At 43.7% G+C, this 23,367-nt stretch overlaps 1 protein-coding gene across 1 annotated transcript in view; it reads right to left on the reverse strand.

The window, feature by feature from the left end:
* Nucleotides 1-23,367, reverse strand: part of LOC122941917 (oocyte zinc finger protein XlCOF7.1-like) — a 58,105-nt gene that overhangs the window by 13,994 nt on the left and 20,744 nt on the right. Inside the window, exons 3-6 of the mRNA XM_044299415.1 lie at nt 12,258-12,402; nt 11,954-12,133; nt 11,748-11,871; nt 11,570-11,664 (exon numbers count right to left, since the gene is read on the reverse strand). Of these exons, the coding sequence (XP_044155350.1) occupies nt 11,570-11,664; nt 11,748-11,871; nt 11,954-12,133; nt 12,258-12,329 (471 nt within the window). The 5' untranslated portion in view covers nt 12,330-12,402. The remainder of the gene's footprint in view (nt 1-11,569; nt 11,665-11,747; nt 11,872-11,953; nt 12,134-12,257; nt 12,403-23,367) is intronic.

Consider the following 23,367-nt stretch of genomic DNA (forward strand, 5'->3'; position numbering starts at 1 on the left):
GGAACTATGGGGGGAGATCTGGCACTATAGGGGGAGCTGGCACTATGGGGGGAGACTATAGGGACAGCTGGCACTATAGGGGGAGCTGACACTATGGGGGAAATCTGGCACTATGGGGGGAGATCTGGCACTATAGAGGGAGCTGGCACTATGGGGGGAGATCTGGCACTATGGGGGAGATCTGGAACTATGGGGGAGATCTGGAACTATGGGGGAGATCTGGAACTATGGGGGGAGATCTGGAACTATGGGGGGAGATCTGGCACTATGGGGGGAGATCTGGCACTATGGGGGGAGATCTGGCACTATGGGGGGCACTATAGGGACAGCTGGCACTATAGGGGGAGCTGACACTATAGAGGGAGCTGGCACTATGGGGGAGATCTGGCACTATGGGGGGGGCTGGCACTATAGGGGGAGCTGGCACTATAGGGGGGGCTGGCACTATAGGGGGGGGGGGGGAGCTGGCACTATGGGGGGGGGGGGGAGCTGGCACTATGGGGGCATTTCTTACTGGCACATTATGGGGGGGGGCACCATGGGGGAGAGGAGCACTATGGGGGTATATGTGGGCTTTTTTTAATTATTGGCACATTCTGGGGGGCACTATAGGGGAGAGCAGCACTATGGGGCATCTGGTGTTACTATAGGGGCATTATTTGGGGGCACTATGGGGAAGTGGGGGCTCTAAAGTGGTCTTTTGTATTGGAACATTATGGGGGGCACTGGCATTTGGTGGCACTAAGGGGGCATTTTTTACTGGCACATTATGGGAGGCACTATAGGGGAGAGCGGCACTATGGGGGAGTGGAGCACTATTGAGGCATATGGTGGCACTAAGAAGGGGCATTTTTTTACTGGCACATTGTGGGGGAGGAGCACTATAGGGGCATCTGCTGGGGGCACTAAGGGGCATTTTTTTACTGGCATATTATGGGGGACACTATGGGGAAGGGGGAGAGGAGCAGTATGAGGGCATTTACTGGGGCACTATATAGGGGTATTTTATACTGGCATACATTATGGGGACATTAGCTCAACTGCGGGCACTAAGTGGGGGTATTTCATGTACTGTCATATTATAGGGAAAATTAGTACCACTAGGGGGTATTATGGGGAGCTTTACTACTACTGGGGGCTATGAGGAACATGATTACTAGGGCACTATAGTAGTATTCCCAGGGGGACTGTTTCTGCAGTATAGTATTGGGGGTGGCAGGAAACTAATGTCTGTTTCTCAATCTCTGCAGAGACGGGAGATGGCAGAAAAATCATCATGGCGGTCTGGTCTGAATGGAGAAGATGAGGAAAGAGAACGTCTACATCAAAGGTGACATCACTGGATGTAAGAGGTATGTGGCGCTATGTAGGAGAGGAGATGCCCCTTATGAACCACTGATCACCCCATATAGACTCCTTGATCACCCCCCTGTCATTGATCACCCCCTGTAAGGCTCCATTCAGAGGTCCGTATGATTTTTACGGATCCACTGATACATGGATCGGATCCGCAAAACACATGCGGATGTCTGAATGTTTTGTAATAAATATTATTGAAAACATTGAAAAAAGTTTGTGCATGTTTTCTTAACTTTCTTGGGTTCGCCCCGGGTGCCAAATGCTCTAGGTACGCCCCTGAGTCCAGCTCACCCCAAACCATCTCGATTGGGTTCAGGTCCGGTGACTGTGGAGGCCAGGTCATCTGGCGCAGCACCCCATCACTCTCCTTCATGGTCAAATAGCCCTTACACAGCCTGGAGGTGTGTTTGGGGTCATTGTCCTGTTGAAAAATAAATAATGGTCCAACTAAACGCAAACCGGATGGAATAGCATGTCGCTGCAAGATGCTGTGGTAGCCATGCTGGTTCAGTATGCCTTCAATTTTGAATAAATCCCTAACAGTGTCATCAGCAAAGCACCCCCACACCATCACACCTCCTACTCCATGCTTCATGGTGGGAACCAGGCATGTAGATTCCATCCGTTCACCTTTTCTGCGTCGCACAAAGACACAGTGGTTGGAACCAAAGATCTCAAATTTGGACTCATCAGACCAAAAGCACAGATTTCCACTGGTCTAATGTCCATTCCTTGTGTTCTTTAGCCCAAACAAGTCTCTTCTGCTTGTTGCCTGTCCTTAGCAGTGGTTTCCTAGCAGATATTCTACCATGAAGGCCTGATTCACACAGTCTCCTCTTAACAGTTGTTCTAGAGATGTGTCTGCTGCTAGAACTCTGTGTGGCATTGACCTGGTCTCTAATCTGAGCTGCTGTTAATCTGCAATTTCTGAGGCTGGTGACTCGGATGAACTTATCCTCCGCAGCAGAGGTGACTCTTGGTCTTCTTTTCCTGGGGAGGTCCGCATGCAAGCCAGTTTCTTTGTAGCGCTTGATGGTTTTTGTGACTGCACTTGGGGACACTTTCTAAGTTTTCCCAATTTTTCGGACTAACTGACCTTAATTTCTTAAAGTAATGATGGCCACTTGTTTTTCTTTACTTAGCTGCTTTTTTCTTGCCATAATACAAATTCTAACAGTCTATTCAGTAGGACTATCAGCTGTGTATCCACCTGACTTCTCCACAACGCAACTGATGGTCCCAACCCCATTTATAAGGCAAGAAATCCTGCAAAGCAGTAATCAAAGCAAAAGGTGGCTACTTTGAAGAACCTAGAATATGACATATTTTCAGTTGTTTCACACTTTTTTGTGATGTATATAATTCCACATGTGTTAATTCATAGTTTTGATGCCTCTTTGAATGAGAAGGTGTGTCATATATATATATATATATATATATATATATATTTTAATTATATGAAATCCGGCAGCACTCACTTTAGAGGTTATCAGGTGCAAGAGTCTCGCCTTTGACCATAGGCTTGTATATTCAAGGAAAAAAAATCAACGCAGCACTCTTCTTGTAAAAAAACGCAGTGTCTTTATTCACACATGTGACACAAAAATAGGCAACGTTTCAATCCCCTTCCGGGATCCTTCTCAAGCCAAGTGCACAGACCAACAACATGCTGGCATCTAAATACATATCCAACATCAATTAATCAAGTGATTACAATTAGTGACAGCTGATACAAAATCAAAGTAAAAAAATTCGCTCCATTCCAATCTTTCAACGGATCTTCTTGTATTGTGATCTTGATATATATTCTCATGCGTCTTTGTATATAAAGTGCTTGTGCCAATAAAGTGCAGCTTCCAATCAAAGTATACAAGAACAATCTCATATAAAAAAAAGTGCATTTTAAAAATCACAATAAAACCACTTGGCTATATTAAATTCATCAGGATAGAGAGACGCGTGCTGCACTTGAATGCATTTAATCCAGCTTGCTGTTTTTTTGAAAAAACGCATAGTGTGAACACCACCCATCTGCAGGGTGCATAAACATTTTTTACGCTAACAGCCTCGAGTGAACGGGTGCAATTTTGAGATACACAGGTCTACGTGGAAAATGGGAGCCTACATACAGATCTAAATATTAGAGCTACAGATAAAAATACGATTTTGCATTTTGCAAGTGGGCACCCATGAAAAAACGATCAGGTCACTACCATATGGCTAAATGTTGCAGATAAAAAGAATTGTAGACAATGAGGAGCACGCGGAAGGGGTGTTAAACAAAATTGGAAAATTCATTTAAAATCAGAGGCTATCCTAAAAGGGTTATTCAGGAGAATAGGAATAAAGCCGACCAAGTAACTCGCGATACTCTTTTGAGGGGTAAAGCGAAATCAAATATAGAGAGGATACCATTTCTCACAACATTCAATGAGTTAAGTCCGGCAGTGGAGCGGATTGTGCGTTCAGATTGGGGTGCATTGAGGAGCGGTTTCCCTGGGATTTCGGCCTTCACTGCACCGCCCTTAATGTCGTATAAACGCTCCAGAAACATCAAATACAGGATTGTTAGAACTGAGGTAGAGGGGCAGAAAAAACAAGTCCAGCAGACCTTATGTAAATCTAAGAGGACAGGTTGTTACCCATGTCTGCGGTGTGTGAATTGTAAGTATCTACAGAAGGGTAGGGATTTCACACATCCGCAGACTGGGGAACGTTTTAAGATCAAAGAATACTTGACTTGCGATTCCTCATGGGTAGTATATGTGGGGAAGACTACGTGCGATATTAAGGCGAGACTAAATCATCGACAGTCTATTAGAGATAAAAGAAAAGATCTTCCTGTGGCTAAACATTTTTCTGAAAAACAACATAAGGAACAAGATCTGAAATTTACAATTTTGGAAAGAATTAATGTGTTAAAAAGACTTACTCTCTTGAAGAAATGTGAACTAAAATGGATACATCGCCTTGGTACATTAAAACCCCATGGTTTGAATATAAATTATCGTGTTACAGTAGGGATGAGATAAGGGACACGGGCTCCCGATTGCATGATCACTAGATACATCATTACATTGAATGTACAGACCAGTTATGATTTTTTGCGAGGATAATGATATTTGTTTTGTATTGCAGATATGTGGATCCATGGGATGAGAGAGGCGTCCTGCTGGATGATTGGATATGTCCAAAAAACAGCTTTTTTTTTTTTTTTTAACAGTGTTCACCTGAGGGGTTAGGTAATGTGGTATTTTTATAGAGCAGATTCTTACGGACGTGGCAATACCTAATATGTCTACCTTTTTTTTATTTATCTAGGTTTTACACAATAATATCATTTTTGGAAAAATAAATAAAAAATCATGTTTCAGTGTCTCCATAGTCTGAGAGCCATAGTTTTTTCCGTTTTTAGGTGATTGTCTCATGTAGGGGCTCATTTTTTGCGGGATGAGGTGACGGTTTGATTGGCACTATTTTGGCGTACATGCGATTTTTTTGATCACTTTTATTACCTTTTTTGGGAAGTAAGGTGGGTAAAATTTCTATTTCCTCATAGTTTTAATTTTTTTATTTTTATGGCGTTCACCGTGCGGGGAAAGTAACATGATTGTTTTATAGATCAGGTCGTTATGGACGCGGCGATACCTAATATGTGTAGTGTATTTTATTTTTTATTTAGTGATAAGTGTTTTTTTTTTTATCTTTACCCTTTTCACTTTTTTTACATTTTTTTGACCCAGACCCACTTGGTTCTTGAAGATCCAGTGGGTCTGATGTCTGTATAATACAGTACCCTATATAGTGTACTGTACTGTATTTTACTTACACTTTGTCTGAACAGATCTATGCCTTTAGCACAATGGACAGCAGGATGCCTGGGAAGGCATCCTGTTGCCATGGGAACCTTCCCCGTCTGCCACAACTTCACAGACGGGGAAGGGTAAGGACGGGGCTGTCTGGGGGCTCTCTCCCATCGGGGGGCTGAAAAGGCACAGCAGCCCCCCGATGAGAGAGGGAGGGAGCTCCCTGACTGTTAACCTTTTCCATAAAGCAGTCCGTACGGACCGCGGTATGGAAAGGGTTAAACGGCTGACATCGCAGCACAGATGTCAGCTGTTTATACCAGGGTGTCAGCAATGTGCTGACACCCTGGTATACCCACTGGCCACCAACGATTATTCAAGGGGAGGCGGGCGGGGGATCGCGATCCCGCCTGCCGCACTGCCCGCCTCCCGCAACACCCCCAGGGGTGCAGGGGTGTGTGAAAAATGTATCTTTATTTTTGTAATTTTAAAGTTTCTGATCCCCGCGATCAGGGACCGCAGGGATCAGAAAATACAGAAAGCGCTGCAAACCGCAGGTCTGAATTGACCTGCGGTTTGCAGCGATCGCCGATACGGGTGTGGTCACAGGACCCCCCTCGGCATTGACCCTGGGTGCCTGGCTGTGTGTAACAGCCGGCACTCAGCGCTGTCACCATGTCTGCAGACATGGTGACAGTTTAATGCCATGACGTGTATACTCGTCATGGAGCGCTAAGTAGCAGTGCTCCATGACGAGTATACTCGTCATAGGTCGGGAAGGGGTTAAGGGAAAAACCAAGCAGGAGGAGCTGGTGGGGAGGGAGCCTTTAAGAGGGATCTGATAAAGGATTCTGTAATCTTGTAGTTCACAGGATGTCAGCCACACAGGAGAGACTGATCTTCTGTCTGTCAGAACAGTAAGTTCCAGACAGGTGGTCAGACTGCAGATCATATGACGAGGTATCCATAATTAAAAAGGTTCAAAATTTATGGCTGCATCTCAGCATCCAGAAACTGCTGGTGAGTTAGCATTATATGCACTGATGAAAGCAATCCTACATAGCTTTTCCAATGATTAACTGCCAATACTATATTATATTGTATGCAAATAAGAAGGGTCCTATATCTAGATGTGCTAGAATGACCTTGGTACTGCCATTCTGACATTAAGGAGGTACCAGGATGAAACCTTATTCAGAAAAGGAAGCTGGGATTGTAAGAGACGGAAACAACACCCTAGACAACATAACCCTTGTAGACGATTCATTTATTCCTGATGTAAAAAATGCAGGTGGCCAGAAAAATGTCTTAAGCCACACTTGCTTGACCATCCTCTGTGGCTGGGGATCTCCATGCTTCTACTTCTATTTTCCACTCTTAAAGGAGTATTCTGGTTACAGAATGTTACTCCTTATTCAAAGGATAAAGAATAAGGAGAATAATTATATTGGTGGGGGTACTACCACTGGGACACCCACCTATCACAAGAATGGGGACACCATGCCCCATGGAGTCCACTGAAATGGATGTTGAGGCTGATCGTAATGCACACTGCCGCTTTATTCATTTCTATAGGAGCACCGGAGATGGGGGAGGTAAGGGGCCCCATTCTCATGATCGCTGTGGATAGGGGATATCCTTTTCTAACTGGAATACCCCTTTAACGATCCTTGTAGAAGTGTTATACTCAATCTCTCTCCTTTAAAATCTTGCTCTCTACAGTACAGCATCAACTGTTTCATTCTCTGCAGTATTGCCTGTGCATAACCTTCAGCATGACAGGAAGATGTGCATTAAGGAATTCAATGTATGGCTTGGTGAATGGTGTCTGAACCAAGGGCTTAGCTTTGCGTCTCATGTTAGCTCTCGTTGGAATGGAAAAGAACTGTACAAGAAAGATGGTTTGCATCTTTCGTTCAAAGGAACGAATGTCCTCAGTGAACAGTTCAAAGTATTTACTAAGAAGCATTTAAACTGGGAAAGGGGGGCAAATGGGTGATAATCCAGCAGTCCGGATGCCCCCCGGAACAATGCCAGAAGATGCCAGTAGCACATAGGTTAAGAAATGACAAGCTCAGAGTCTTGTCTACAAATGCTCGCAGTTTAGGGAATAAGATCAATGAACTTGAGTCAATAATCGCATCTGAGAATATAGATTTAGTGGCTGTTACTGCGACATGGTTCAATGGGAGTAATGACTGGGATATAACAATACCAGGGTTCTCTCTATATAGGAAAGACAGATAAGGCAAGAAAGGGGGAGGGGTGGCCCTGTATGTGAAAGATAGCATAAAATCTAATTTAATACAAGTTAGTAAGACCAATTTAGAGTCAGTTTGGGTAACCTTGCAGCTTGATAATAATAAGGCAACTTGTGTAGGTGTGATATATAGACCACCTGGCCAAGTCAAAGAATTAGATGATCTACTAGTTGAGGAAATAACTAAAATGACATTGAAAGTTATCATTATGGGAGACTTTAATCTAACTTATGTAAACTGGAAACCCAAAATAGCTAGTTCTGCCAGTACAGATATTCTAAATTCCCTACTTGGATTATTTCTACAACAGTAGTTGAGGAGCCAACCCGGAAGGAGGCCATTTTAGATTTAGTATTCACAAATGGGAGTTTGGTATCTGATATTACTGTAGGGGAAAGCTTGGGATCTAGTGATCACCAGTTAGTGTGGTTTACTATAAGTACAGTGACTGAGTCACACCACACAAAAACAAAAGTTTTAGATTTTAGAAAAACTGACTTTTCTAAAATTAGATTAGTGGTATACAAGTCCCTATCAGATTGGAACGGTTTCAATGGAGTCCAGGAGAAATGGGACTACTTAAAAGTGTCACTATTGAAGGCAACCGAAAATTGCATTAGGCTTGTCAGTAAAAGCAAAAAAAGGAAGACACCACTGACTGAACAGAAGTGGCAAAAATCATTAAAAACAAAAAAAGATAGCATTTAGGAATTTTAAAAAACAAAAACGAGGATGACAGGCAAAATTTATTTAAGATTAGGCAGAGAGAGGCCAAAGTTATAAGAGCTTCTAAAGCACAAGCAAAAGAGAAATTAGCTCAGTCAGTGAAAAAAGGCGATAAGACATTCTTCAGATACATAAATGAAAAAAAGTTAACTAAAACAAGGAATTAAATTAAAAACAAAAAAGGAAGGACGGTATATGGAAGAAGATAAAGAACTAGTTGACTGCCTCAATGAATACTTCTGTTCAGTTTTTACAAAGGAAAATGAAGGAAAAGGACCTCAGTTAGGAAGGAAGACTAATAAATCTTTTGATGTATGTGTCTTTACAGAGGAAGAGGTTCTAAGTCAGCTGTCTAAAATAATACAAATAAGTCACAGGGGCCTGATGGGATACACCCAAAGCTAATCAAAGAATTTAGCGGTGAACTAGCAAAACCATTAACAGATTTATTTAACCAATCACTGGCAACAGAAGTCGCCCCAGAAGATTGGAAATGAGCAAATGTTGTGCCCATTCACAAGAAAGGTAGTAGGTAGGAATCGGGCAACTATAGGCCAGTAAGCCTGACATCAATATTGGGGAAATTATTGGAAACCCTACTTAAGGAGAGGATTGTGGAACATCGAAAATCCCATGGATTGAAAGATGAAAAACAGCATGGGTTTACTTCAGAAAGATCATGTCAAACTAATCTAATTGATTTTTTTTGATTGGGTGACTAAAATAATAGATGGCGGAGGTGCAGTAGACATCGCTTAAATAGACTTTAGTAAGGCTTTTGATACTGTCCCACATAGAAGGCTAATCAATAAATTGCAGTCTTTGTGCTTGGACTCCCATATTGTTGAATGTAATAGGCAGTGGCTGAGGGACAGACAACAGAGGGTTGTAGTCAATGGAGTATATTCAGACCATGGTCTTGTTACTAGCGATGGCCAGTTCGCAGTGTTCGGCCGCGATATGCAATATGCGGCCGCGAGCTGATCTGAAACACATGCGGTCACCGGGAGCAGGCAGTTCCGAGAACAGCCCGATGAAGGATTGTTCTCGGAACTGCCTGCTCCCGGCGACCGCATGTGTTTCAGAGCAGCTCGCGGCGCAGGCACAGGTAAGAACTTACCTCTACATCGCCGGGCTTGGCAATAAAGATGGCAGATCACATGTGTTCGTCGGCGAACACTGCGAAATGGCCATCACTGATTGTTACCAGTGGGGTACCTCAGGGATCTGTTCTGGGACCCATATTCTTTAATATCTTTATCAGCGAAATAGCAGAAGGCCTCAATGGTAAGGTGTGTCTTTTTTCTGATGACACAAAGATTTGCAACAGGGTTGATGTTCCTGGAGGGATACACCAAATGGAAAAGGATTTAGGAAAACTAGAGGAATGGTCAAAAATCTGGCAACTAAAACTTAATGTTGTTAAGTGCAAGATAATGCACCTGGGGCGTAAAAATCCAAGAGCAGAATATAAAATCAGTGATACAGTCCTAACCTCAGCATCTGAGGAAAGGGATTTAGGGGTCATTATTTAAGAATACTTAAAGATAGAGCAGCAGGAAATGCTAGCAGAATGCTTGGGTGTATAGAGAGAGGCATTACCAGTAGAAAGAGGGAGGTGCTCATGCCGCTACAGAGCACTAGTGAGATCTCATTTGGAGTATTGTGCTCAGCACTGGAAACCATATCTCCAGAAGGATATTGATACTTTGGAGAGAGTTCAGAGAAAAGCTACTAAACTAGTACATGGATTGCAGGATAAAACTTACCAGGAAAGATTAAAAGGACCTTAACATGTATAGCTTGGAAGAAAGACGAGACAGAGGGGATATGATAGAAACTTTTAAATACATAAAGGGAATCAACAAGGTAAAAGAGGAAAGAATATTTAAAAGAAGAAAAACTGCTACAAGGAGGACATCGTTTTAAGTTAGAGGGGCAAAGGTTTAAAAGTAATATCAGGAAGTATTACTTTACTGAGAGAGTAGTGGATGCATGGAATAGCCTTCCTGCAGAAGTGGTAGCTGCAAATACAGTAAAGGAGTTTAAGCATACATGGGATAGGCATAAGGCCATCCTTCATATAAGATAGGGCCAAGGGCTATTCATAGTATTCAGTAAATTGGGCAGAGTAGATGGGCCAAATGGTTCCTATCTGCCGACACATTCTATGTTTCTATGTATTTGAATAAGTATCAGAAGTGCCAGACTACATTTGCTGTAGTGGCTCCTCTGAGACACTGTACGTGCTATGAAGGACCTGGACTGGAACTATGTTGGCCGCCACCTGGTGTCTTGGGACCATACCTAATGTACACTGTTGTGCGATATGCACACCGCATGTTTACAGTCATAAGTAGTTAGGTAGGCCATGAAAGGATGTGTCACATCAGCCACAAGAACCATGTTGTGCATGAGTGCACATAGTAGCATCCTTCCTCCGCGAAGGAGAATCCTCCTAAAAAAAGCTGACAATTTGGGCACAACTCAACACTTGTGCACCAGTTGTAGAATCATATGGTCCTAGCAGAGGACTGCTCCAAGAATTGTTGAGGCACTCTTCTGCAACCACAAAAGGTCTGCAGCAGTTCACAGAGGAACCAATCTTCAAAGTCTCCATAGGCAGAAAATTGTGAAAAGAACCCAACAACATTTAATGTCTATGGTCAGCTGTAATCCTGCCATCTGTCACGTTCGGGTGTGGGAGGGAACACCACACCGAACATAGTAGGGAAAGGGGTGAGGGAATAAGGCCTGGGAACTAAGGAAAGGTGATGGACACCTAATAAAACCCTACACAAAGTCCTCACCAACTACCAGTATGAACAGACCCCAGAGGTTGGTGAGTTCATACACCGGAACCTAGTTTCCTAACTGACCCTATAGGACCCTGGACTAATGTCAGGACTGAGACAACCTGTTCCTCCAAGAGAAAGGACAAACAGGAGTCTCCTCAGGCCTTAATACAAATGACAGGGAAATACAACACACAGAACTCAAACAAAATACAAAAATACTTAAATGCAAAGAAGCAATGGAAGCACCAGGAACTCCGCTAAGATCCAGACACCAGCAATCCACAACTCAAAGCAGAATCTATAAACCGCACAGCATAGTGGGAGAAGAAACTATAAATAAGGTTAAATGACCACATTAGCAATACCTGAGGCAAGGGGTGTGGCCATTACCAGAAACAACAACGCCTATTGATCCAGAAGAAAACCTGTCAGTTCAAACCACGTGTTGACAGTTTTGCCGATCTCCTGCCACGGGAACGTCCGTGACACCATCTTCACCTTTCTCATTATACAAGAATAAAACATATAATACTGATGGATAAAACAAGACCAAACACAAGATCTTCACAGACTTCTACAGATCACAGGGGACATTTCATGAAACCTAATCTCCATCTACCTGATCATCCTGTGGGACATTGTGATGTTCTTCTGAAACATCCTGTGAAGAAAGAGGACTGGGACATCTCTCTGGTGTTCTCGTCTCTTTCTTAACTGTAATAAACACATTCAGTGACTTAATTCATTCCTTACATACAAATAATGATAGGACGTGTGGATTTATTCATGTCTATTACCTGGCGATGTGAGGGGCTGGTGAGCCTCCATCATGACATCCTTGTACAGATCTTTGTGTCCTTCTAAATACTCCCACTCCTCCATGGAGAAATAGATGGTGACATCCTGACACCTTATAGGAACCTGACAACACAATGATACAGTCATCACCCAGATCCCTTCATAGCGTTCCTGTGTAATGTCCTAGCATTCCCAGCAGTGTCACCTCTCCAGTCAGCATCTCAATCATCTTGTTGGCGAGTTCTAGGATCTTCTCTCTTTTGATTTCCTCATGCATCAGGGGGTGAGGTGGAGGCCCCGTGATTGGGCTCAGGGTTCTTCCCCATTCTTCAGACACAAGGGCCTGACAGCGCTCATTAGAGGTCTTCTTCACTACTATGTAGTCCTGGTTATGGAAAAACACAGTAATAAATATCACTCCATACATGTCCAGAGCCCCTCTCCAGTCATGTCCATCTGTTAGTAACATAGATAAGATAAAGTAATGTGACATTATCAAAATCTCTCACCTCTCCAGTAAGCCGGAAGAGGATCTCTAGGGTGAGATTTATTATACTCTCCACCATCTTGTCCCTATCCATCCATGAGGGGGTCAATCAGGAGAAGGATCTTATATAGAAGATATCCACTGAGCAGATCCTATATTGTAGGAACCTGAATGGAAAGAAGAGAAGAGTAGACAATGTAAAATCCTACCAAATTCCATGTAAAATAGAACTGCAGATAATAAAAGTGCAGATGCTGTGTTTAGTGTTGAGCGAACCCGAACTGTAAAAGCTTGGGACTGTACCGAACTTTACGATTTTTGGAACCCGGACCCGAACTTTGACGGAAAAGTTCGAGTTCGGGCATTTAATAAAGCTTTTTTGAAAGGCTGCAGGGCAGCCAATCAACAAGCTTTTAAGCTGTGGGCACTTAGAAGCCATCACAGCCATGCCTACTAATGGTATGGCTGTGATTGGCCGGTGCATCATGTGACCCAGCCTCTATACGAGCTGGATCACGTGTAGCACCGCCCATCAGCTCTGAGACAGGAAGCAGGCAGATGAAGTGAGGGAGAGTGTTAGGAATCTCATCTGGCTGTTAATTCTGTGGGTGACCTATAGCAATTTTTGGGTGGGTGCAATGCAACATCTTTGTACCCCTAACACACAAATATAATAGTTAATCCGTCTAAGTTCAGTGGGTTCATATACTCAATTATTGCGTGAGGTACACCTGCAATGCATACATGCCAGGGAAATTAATATAGCTAATGTGTCTGTTAGTTTGGTGGGTGACATTAACCCATTTATTGTGTGAAGTACTGTGGCAGGCACAGCACTATGAAGTGCCTTTTGCGCTGTGGCATTAGAAGAATTTTTGACATTACTGACTTTTTTAGTCCAACCAGGCTGTTACTCTGCTTTAAATCTTCTAGCGCCATTCTATGGAAACAGTAGGTTTAACCACTTCAGCCCCGCTAGGTGAAACCCCCTTCATGACAAGAGCACTTTTTACACTTCGGCACTACACTCCTTTCACCGTTTATCGCTCGGTCATGCAACTTACCACCCAAATGAATTTTACCTCCTTTTCTTCTCACTAATGGAGCTTTCATTTGGTGGTATTTTATTGCTGCTGACATTTTAACTTTTTTTGTTATTAATCAAAATGTAACGATTTTTTTGCAAAAAAATGACATTTTTCACTTTCAGCTGTAAAATTTTGCAAAAAAAACGACATCTATATATAAATTTTTCACCAAATTTATTGTTCTACATGTCTTTGATTAAAAAAAAATGTTTGGGCAAAAAAAAAAAATGGTTTGGGTAAAAGTTATAGCATTTACAAACTATGGTACAAAAATGTGAATTTCCGCTTTTTGAAGCAGCTCTGACTTTCTGAGCACCTGTCATGATTCCTGAGGTTCTACAATGCCCAAACAGTAGAAAACCCCCACAAATGACCCCATTTCGGAAAGTAGACACCCTAAGGTATTCGCTGATGGGCATAGTGAGTTCATAGAACTTTTTATTTTTTGTCACAAGTTAGCGGAAAATGATGATGATTTTTTTTTTTTTTTCTTACAAAGTCTCATATTCCACTAACTTGCGACAAAAAATAAAAAATTCTAGGAACTCACCATGCCCCTCACAGAATACCTTGGGGTGTCTTCTTTCCAAAATGGGGTTACTTGTGGGGTAGTTATACTGCCCTGGCAATTTAGGGGCCCAAATGTGTGAGAAGAACTTTGCAATCAAAATGTGTAAAAAATGACCGGTGAAATCCAAAAGGTGCACTTTGGAATATGTGCCCCTTTGCCCACCTTGGCAGCAAAAAAGTGTGACACATCTGGTATCGCCGTACTCAGGAGAAGTTGGGGAATGTGTTTTGGGGTGTCATTTTACATATACCCATGCTGGGTGAGAAAAATATCTTGGCAAAAGACAACTTTTCCCATTTTTTTATACAAAGTTGGCATTTGACCAAGATATTTTTCTCACCCAGCATGGGTATATGTAAAATGACACCCCAAAACACATTGCCCAACTTCTCCTGAGTACAGCGATACCAGATGTGTCACACTTTTTTGCTGCCAAGGTGGGCAAAGGGGCACATATTCCAAAGTGCACCTTTCGGATTTTGCAGGGCATTTTTTACACATTTTGATTGCAAAGTTCTTCTCACACATTTGGGCCCCTAAATTGCCAGGGCAGTATAACTACGCCACAAGTGACCCCATTTTGGAACGAAGACACCCCAAGGTATTCCGTGAGGGGCATGGCGAGTTCCTAGAATTTTTTTTTTTTTGTCGCAAGTTAGTGGAATATGAGACTTTGTAAGGAAAAAAGAAAATAAAAGAAAAATCATCATTTTCCGCTAACTTGTGACAAAAAAAAAAAAAATTCTAGGAACTCGCCGTGCCCCTCACGGAATACCTTGGGGTGTCTTCTTTCCAAAATGGGGTCACTTGTGGCGTAGTTATACTGCCCTGGCAATTTAGGGGCCCAAATGTGTAAGAAGTACCTTGCAATCAAAATGTGTAAAAAATGGCCTGCAAAATCCGAAAGGTGCACTTTGGAATATGTGCCCCTTTGCCCACCTTGGCTGCAAAAAAGTGTCACACATGTGGTATCGCCGTACTCAGGAGAAGTTGGGGAATGTGTTTTGGGGGGTCATTTTACATATACCCATGCTGGGTGAGAGAAATATCTTGGCAAAAGACAACTTTTCCCATTTTTTTATACAAAGTTGGCATTTGACCAAGATATTTTTCTCACCCAGCATGGGTATATGTAAAATGACACCCCAAAACACATTCCCCAACTTCTCCTGAGTACGGGGATACCACATGTGTCACACTTTTTTGCAGCCTAGATGCGCAAAGGGGCCCAAATTCCTTTTAGGAGGGCATTTTTAGACATTTGGATCCCAGACTTCTTCTCACACTTTCGGGCCCCTAAAAAGCCAGGGCAGTATAAATACCCCACATGTGACCCCACTTTGGAAAGAAGACACCCCAAGGTATTCAATGAGGGGCATGGCGAGTTCCTAGAATTTTATTTTTTTTGCATAAGTTAGCGGATATTGATTTTTTTTTTGTTTTTTTCTCACAAAGTCTCACTTTCCGCTAACTTAGGACAAAAATTTCAATCTTTCATGGACTCAATATGCCCCTCACGGAATACCTTGGGGTGTCTTCTTTCCGAAATGGGGTCACATGTGGGGTATTTATACTGCCCTGGCTTTTTAGGGGCCCTAAAGCGTGAGAAGAAGTCTGGAATATAAATGTCTAAAAATGTTTACGCATTTGGATTCCGTGAGGGGTATGGTGCGTCCATGTGAGATTTTATTTTTTGACACAAGTTAGTAGAATATGAGACTTTGTAAGAAAAAACAAAAACAAACAAAAAATTTCCGCTAACTTGTGCCAAAAAAAAATGGGGGGGGGGGGGGGGGATCAATGACAGGGGGGTGATCAATGACAGGGGGGTGATCATCCATATAGACTCCCTGATCACCCCCCTGTCATTGATCCACAAAACACATGCGGACGTCTGAATGGAGCCTTACAGGGGGGTTATCAATGACAGGGGGTGATCAGGGTGATCACCCGCCTGTCATTGATCACCCCCTGTAAGGCTCCATTCAGACGTCCGCATGTGTTTTGCGGATCCGATCCATGTATCCATGGATCCGTAAAAATCATGCGGACGTCTGAATGGAGCCTTACAGGGGGGTGATCAATGACAGGGGGGTGATCAAGGAGTGTATATGGGTGATCACCCGCCTGTCATTGATCACCCCCCTGTAAGGCTCCATTTAGACGTCCGTATGCTTTTTGCGGATCCGATCCATGTATCCGTGGATCCGTAAAAATCATATGGACGTCTGAACGGAGAATGACAGGGGGGTGATCAATGACAGGGCGGTGATCAATGACAGGGGGGTGATCAATGACAGGGGGGTGATCAATGACAGGGGGGTGATCAGGGAGTTTATATGGGGTGATCATGGGTGATCAGGGGTGATCAGGGATTTATAAGGGGTTAATAAGTGACGGGGGGGGGGGGTGTAGTGTAGTGTGGTGTTTGGTGCGACTGTACTGAGCTACCTGAGTCCTCTGGTGGTCGATCCTAACAAAAGGGACCACCAGAGGACCAGGTAGGAGGTATATTAGACGCTGTTATGAAAACAGCGTCTAATATACCTGTTAGGGGTTAAAAAATTCGGATCTCCAGCCTGCCAGCAAGCGATCGCCGCTGGCATGCTGGAGATCCACTCGCTTACCTTCCGTTCCTGTGAGCGCGCGCGCCTGTGTGCGCGCGTTCACAGGAAATCTCGGCTCTCGCGGGAGGACGCGTAAATGCGTCCACCCAGAAGAGCAGGACCGCCGGCAGGACGCAATCCTGCGTACGGCGGTCCTGAGGAGGTTAAAGAGCACACCAATGAAAAAAATAATAAAAATGGTGTGGTGTTTAACCTGTTCCAGACATAGGACATACCGGTACGCCCTGATGTCTCGGTACTTAAGAACACAGGGCGTACGGGTACGTCCTATGTATTTCCGATCACGATCACCGCAGCTCGGCAGGAGGTGATCAGAGCCCGGTGCCTGCTCAAATCATTGAGCAGGCACCTTGGGTAAATGCGAGGGGGGGGCCCCGTAACCCCCCGTGTCGGCGATCGCTGCAAACCGCAGGTCAATTCAGACCTGCAGTTTGCGGCTTTTACCTTATGCGACGGCGGCCATCGGCAGCGCCATCGAGTCCCCATGCGGCTGTAGGGGGGACCCGATGGCATGGAAGGCAGCGCAATGCCTAAAGAAGGCATCTGCGCTGCCTTCCGTTGACGAGCCTGTGAGATCCAGCCCCCTGGATCTCACAGGCTGGAAGCTGTACGAGTAATACACACAGTATAACTCATACAGCCAATGCATTTCAATACAGAAGTATTGGAATGCATTGTAAAAGGGATTAGACCCCCAAAAGTTGAAGTCCCAAAGTGGGACAAAACAAAGTTAAAAAAAATAAAAGTTGAAAAAATTAAGTTCCCCCCCCCAAAAAAAAATCAAAAGTTTCAAGTACAAATAAACAAGAACTTCATTTTCCCCAAATAAAGAGACATATTAGGTATCGCCGCGTCCGTATCGACCGGCTCTATAAACATCTCACATGACCTAACACCTCAGATGAACACCGTAAAAAATAAATTATAAAGTGCTAAATAAACACATTTTTTGTTATCTTACATCACAAAAACTGTAATAGCAAGCGATCAAAAAGTCATATGCACCCCAAAATAGTGCCAAACAGTCATCTCATCCTGCAAAAAATGAGACCCTACCTAAGATAATCGCCCAAAAACTGAAAAAACTATGGCTCTCAGAATATGGAGACACTAAAACATGATTTTTTTGTTTCAAAAATGAAATCATTGGTAAAATTTACATAAATAAAAAAATTGTATACATATTAAGTATTCCCGCGTCAGTGACAACCTGCTCTATAAAAATACCACCTGTCAGATGAATGTTGTAAATAACAAAAAAATAAAATAAATAACAAAAAAAAAAAAAAACGTTGCCAAAACAGCTGTTTCTTGTTACCTTGCCTCACAAAAAGTGTAATATAGAGCAACCAAAAATCATACGTACCCTAAACTAGTACCAACAAAACTTCCACACTATCCAGTAGTCCAGCAAAATATGCCTTCCAAAAACCGTATGGTATGCCTTTCCTTCTGCGCCCTGCCGTGTGCCCGTACAGCAGTTTACGACTACATATGGGGTGTTTCTGTAAACTACAGAATCAGGGCAATAAATAGTGTTTTGTTTGGCTGTTAACCCTTGCTTTGTAACTGGTAAAAAAAAATAAAAAATATTGAAAATCTGGCAAAAAAGTTACATTTAGAAATTGTATCTCTATTTTCCATTAATTCTTGTGGAACACCTAAAATCAGTTTTGAATACCTTCAGGGGTGTAGTTTCTAGAATGGGGTAATTTTCTGGGTGGTTTCTATTATGTAAGCCTCACAAAGTGACCTCAGACCTGAACTGGTCCTTAAAGGGTTTCTACCACCAGATTTGGTCCTATTTAGCTGACTGACACTAGCGATGTGCTAGTGTCAGCAGTCCATAACAGTGTTCTTATCATCTGTCTGCTGCCGTTCACCTTAAAAACGTACTTTTATAGATATGCTAATAAGCCCCTAGGTGCTATGTGGGCGTCATTAGCACCTAGAGGGCTCCGTCCACTAACCATTTCAGCCGCCCATCGCGTCCCTCCAGCCCGCCCCGCTCCTGTTGATTGACTTGAAACTTCTCAGTATCTCGTACCAATTCCCGCGCCGTGCGCTTCTGTATTCTCCCGGCGCCGGCTTCCTCACTGCGCCTGCACCAACTACGTTACAGTAAGGAAGTCAGCACCAGGAGCACGGCATTCACTCACTGCGCCTGCGCCGAATACAGAAGCGCACGGCGCAGGTGCGGGAATTGGTACGAGATACTGAGAAGTTTCAAGTCAATCAACAGGAGCAGGGCGGGCTGGAGGGACGCGATGGGCGGCTGAAATGTTTAGTGGACGAAGCCCTCTAGGTGCTAATGACGCCCACATAGCACCTAAGGGCTCATTAGCATATCTATAAAAGTACGTTTTTAAGGTGAACGGCAGCAGACAGATGATAAGTAAGAACACTGTTATGGACTGCTGACACTAGCACATCGCTAGTATCAGTCAGCTAAATAGGACCAAATCTGGTGGTAGAACCCCTTTAAAAAGTTGGTTTTTGAAAATTTCTGAGAAATTTCAAGGATTTACTTCTAAACTTCTAAGCCTTGTAACGTCTCCCAAAAATAAAATGTCATTCCCAAAATGATCCTAACATAAAGTAGACATATGGGGAATGTAAAGTAATAACTATTTATGTAGGTATTACCATGTACAAACCGGATTCCCAAAAAGTTGGGACACTATACAAATCGTGAATAAATACTGAATGCAATGATGTGGAGGTGTCAACTTCTAATATTTTATTCAGAATAGAACATAAATCACGGAACAAAAGTTTAAACTGAGAAAATGTACCATTTTAAGGGAAAAATGTGTTGAATCAGAATTTCATGGTGTCAACAAATCCCCAAAAAGTTGGGACAAGGCCATTTTCACCACTGTGTGGCATCTCCCCTTCTTCTTACAACACTCAACAGACGTCTGGGGACGGAGGAGACCAGTTTCTCAAGTTTAGAAATAGGAATGCTCTCCCATTCTTGTCTAATACAGGCCTCTAACTGTTCAATCGTCTTGGGCCTTCTTTGTTGCACCTTCCTCTTTATGATGCGCCAAATGTTCTCTATAGGTGAAAGATCTGGACTGCAGACTGGCCATTTCAGTACCCGGATCCTTCTCCTACGCAGCCATGACGTTGTGATTGATGCAGAATGTGGTCTGGCATTATCTTGTTGAAAAATGCAGGGTCTTCCCTGAAAGAGATGACGTCTGGATGGGAGCATATGTTGTTCTAGAACCTGAATATAATTTTCTGCATTGATGGTGCCTTTCCAGATATGCAAGCTGCCCATGCCACACGCACTCATGCAACCCCATACCATCAGAGATGCAGGCTTCTGAACTGAGCGTTGATAACAACTTGGGTTGTCCTTGTCCTCTTTGATCCGGATGACATGGCGTCCCAGATTTCCAAAAAGAACTTCGAATCGTGACTCGTCTGACCACAGAACAGTCTCCCATTTTGCCACACTCCATTTTAAATGATCCCCGGCCCAGTGAAAACGCCGGAGCTTGTGGATCTTCTTTGCACTGTAGAGTTTCAGCTGGCAACGGCGGATGGCACGGTGGAGTGTGTTCACTGACAATGGTTTCTGGAAGTATTCCTGAGCCCATTCTGTGATTTCCTTTACAGTAGCATTCCTGTTTGTGGTGCAGTGTCGTTTAAGGGCCCGGAGATCACGGGCATCCAGTATGGTTTTACGGCCTTGACCCTTACGCACAGAGATTGTTCCAGATTCTCTGAATCTTTGGATGATGTTATGCACAGTTAATGATGATAGATGCAAAGTCTTTGCAATTTTTCGCTGGGTAACACCTTTCTGATATTGCTCCACTATCTTTCTACGCAACATTGTGGGAATTGGTGACCCTCTACCCATCTTGGCTTCTGAGAGACACTGCCACTCTGAGAAGCTCTTTTTATACCCAATCATGTTGCCAATTGACCTAATTAGTGTTAATTGGTCTTCCAGCTCTTCGTTCTGCTCAAATTTACTTTTTCCAGCCTCTTATTGCTACTTGTCCCAACTTTTGGGGGATTTGTTGACACCATGAAAATTTGAATCAACGTATTTTTCCTTTAAAATGATACATTTACTCGGATTAAACGTTTTATCTGTCATCTGTCATCTCAAAATGGTCTGGATAAGTCAAAGCGTTTTAAAGTTATCACCACATAAAGTGACACTGATCAGATTTGCAAAAAATGTCCTGGTCCTTAAGGTGAAATATGGCAGTGTCCTCAAGGAGTTAACAGGCAGTAAGTGCTCAAACCCATAAGCAGTTGTGCATATATAAATAGGGGAGCAAATCCTGCACTTGTGGCCCGTTGCTAATGGCGATCCCCAGCAAAAATGCATACAGTGGAGGATGCCTGCGGTGGACCACAAGTACCACAACAGACCTCCTACACAAGATAGCAATTATGTGGATGTGATAATCAATATAACAATATAATAACAGCAAAGACAAGGGCACTCTGCATATTTACTAAGCCCTAGGGTTACTCCGCTGTAGACCTCATCCTGTCACAGTCTGAGAGCTAAATGTTCTATTGCAACTGCAAAGAGAAGAGGTGACAGGGGGCACCCTTGTCTGGTTCCCCTGCCAAGGGTAAACTGTCCTGAATGAGAGCCGTTCACAAGGATGTTCGCTTTGGGTTGCCTATAAAGCATATGAACCTATTCGATGAACACTGGGCCAAAACCAAAACAGCTCAATACTTCAAATAAATATGGCCACTCTACCGAATCAAAGGCCTTGGCTGTGTCCAGGGAGGCCAAAGCCCATGGCTTGCTCAGGGACCCACCAACCTGCGTAATCACCTGCGCTCTCCTAATATTATTGGAAGTAGACCTCCCCGGTATGAATCCGGATTGATCCGGGTGTACAACTGATGTTATGACCCTATTCAACCTATTGGCAATAATTTTCGTGAGCACTTTATAATCCAGGTTTAATAAGGAGATGGGTCTGTACGACCCACACTCCAAAGGATCTTTGTCTGGTTTCAAGATCACCACTATGGTGGCATCATAGAATGAATTTGGTAGTCTATGTTGTCTCTTCGCCGATTGTAGCACTTTTTCCAATCTAGGGGCCAAAATATTTATATATCTAGTGTACACTTCGATCGGTATGCCGCCAGGGCCGGGTGCCTTCCCTGTTGTAAGTCCTCTTATAGCTTCCTGTACCTCCTCCAATGTGATGTCACCCTCTAGCAACTTCCTATCCTCGTTACTCAGCCGGGGGTGTATCCCCTCCTGCAGATATGTCCTCAGCTCTCGGGTGGAATAATGTGCCGCTGAGCTATACAGATCCTGGTAGAACTCTTGAAATCTAGCGAGGATGCCAGTTAGCGATTCTAGTATCCATCCATCCGCCCCGCGCATGCGTATAACCGGAGGGGCTGCCGAGTTGTTCCGGGCAATGTGAGCAAGTACCTTACCCGCTTGACCCCCTAGCTCAAAGGACTGCTGCTTAAGGAAAAAACAGTCTACGATCGCTTTTCTCTTGCAAGTGCTGCATATACTGTCTACCCCTGAGCAGCCACTCCAACCTGTTGGGTTCAGTGGTGTCATTAGTAACGTTTCTCTCAGCCTCCCTACAGGAGTTCTGAAGCTCCTCCTCTCTACGATGGGCCTCTCTTTTAATGAATGCTATGGATGATTTAAACCATCCCCTCAAATAAGCTTTTAACATCTCCCACATTAACAGCTCGTCTATAATGTCACCCTGGACCTCAAAAAAACATGCACAGTTGATCCGGGATCCTATCATGGGAGTCCATGAGGGTAAGCCAGAACGGATGTATGCGCATTTTGTTCCCTCTCACTACATCCCCCAGCAATGAGAACCTAGCCACCATTGGTGCGTGATCAGAGGGCCCCTGCGGGCAATACTCAATGCTCTATATTTCTGTCAGAGTTAATGCGTTACCCAGAAGGTAATCTATCCTAGATAGGGATGAGCGAACTCGAACTGTATAGTTCGGGTTCGTACCGAATTTTGGGGTGTCCGTGACACGGACCCGAACCCGGACATTTTCGTAAAAGTCCGGGTTCGGGTTCGGTGTTCGTCGCTTTCTTGGCGCTTTTGTGACGCTTTCTTGGCGCTTTTTGAAAGGCTGCAAAGCAGCCAATCAACAAGCGTCATACTACTTGCCCCAAGAGGCCATCACAGCCATGCCTACTATTGGCATGGCTGTGATTGGCCAGAGCACCATGTGACCCAGCCTCTATTTAAGCTGGAGTCACATAGCGCCGCCCGTCACTCTGCTCTGATTAGCGTAGGGAGAGGTTGCGGCTGCGACAGTAGGGCGAGATTAGGCAGATTAACTCCTCCAAAGGACTTGATTAACTGATCGATCTGCAGCTGTGGATCATTGAGCTGCTGATCCTCAATTGCTCACTGTTTTTAGGCTGCACAGACCGTTTGTCAGTCTCATTTTTCTGGGGTGATCGGCGGCCATTTTGTGTCTTGTGGTGCGCCAGCACAAGCTGCGACCAAGTGCATTTAACCCTCAATGGTGTGGTTGTTTTTTGGCTAAAGCCTACATCAGGGTGAAGCTGTCACACCAAGTGCATTTAACCAGCAATAGTCTGTTCATTTTTTGGCCATATCCCAGTCTAATTCTGTCACTAAATCCATACCGGTCACCCAGCGCCTAAATACTAGGCCTCAAATTTATATCCAGCTAAATCTGTCCCTAGTGCTGTAGCTGGGCGAGTTATTTAGTGTCCGTTCAAGCACATTTCTTGTTCTGGGTTGAAATACAATTCTCAATTTAGCAATTTCATAATTTAGTGGTTCCTGCTATATCAGAGCTCTTTGAAATCTATCCCAAAAA

This window comes from Bufo gargarizans, chromosome 6, assembly GCF_014858855.1.
Source record: "Bufo gargarizans isolate SCDJY-AF-19 chromosome 6, ASM1485885v1, whole genome shotgun sequence".
In the NCBI taxonomy this organism is placed as follows: Eukaryota; Metazoa; Chordata; class Amphibia; order Anura; family Bufonidae; genus Bufo; species Bufo gargarizans.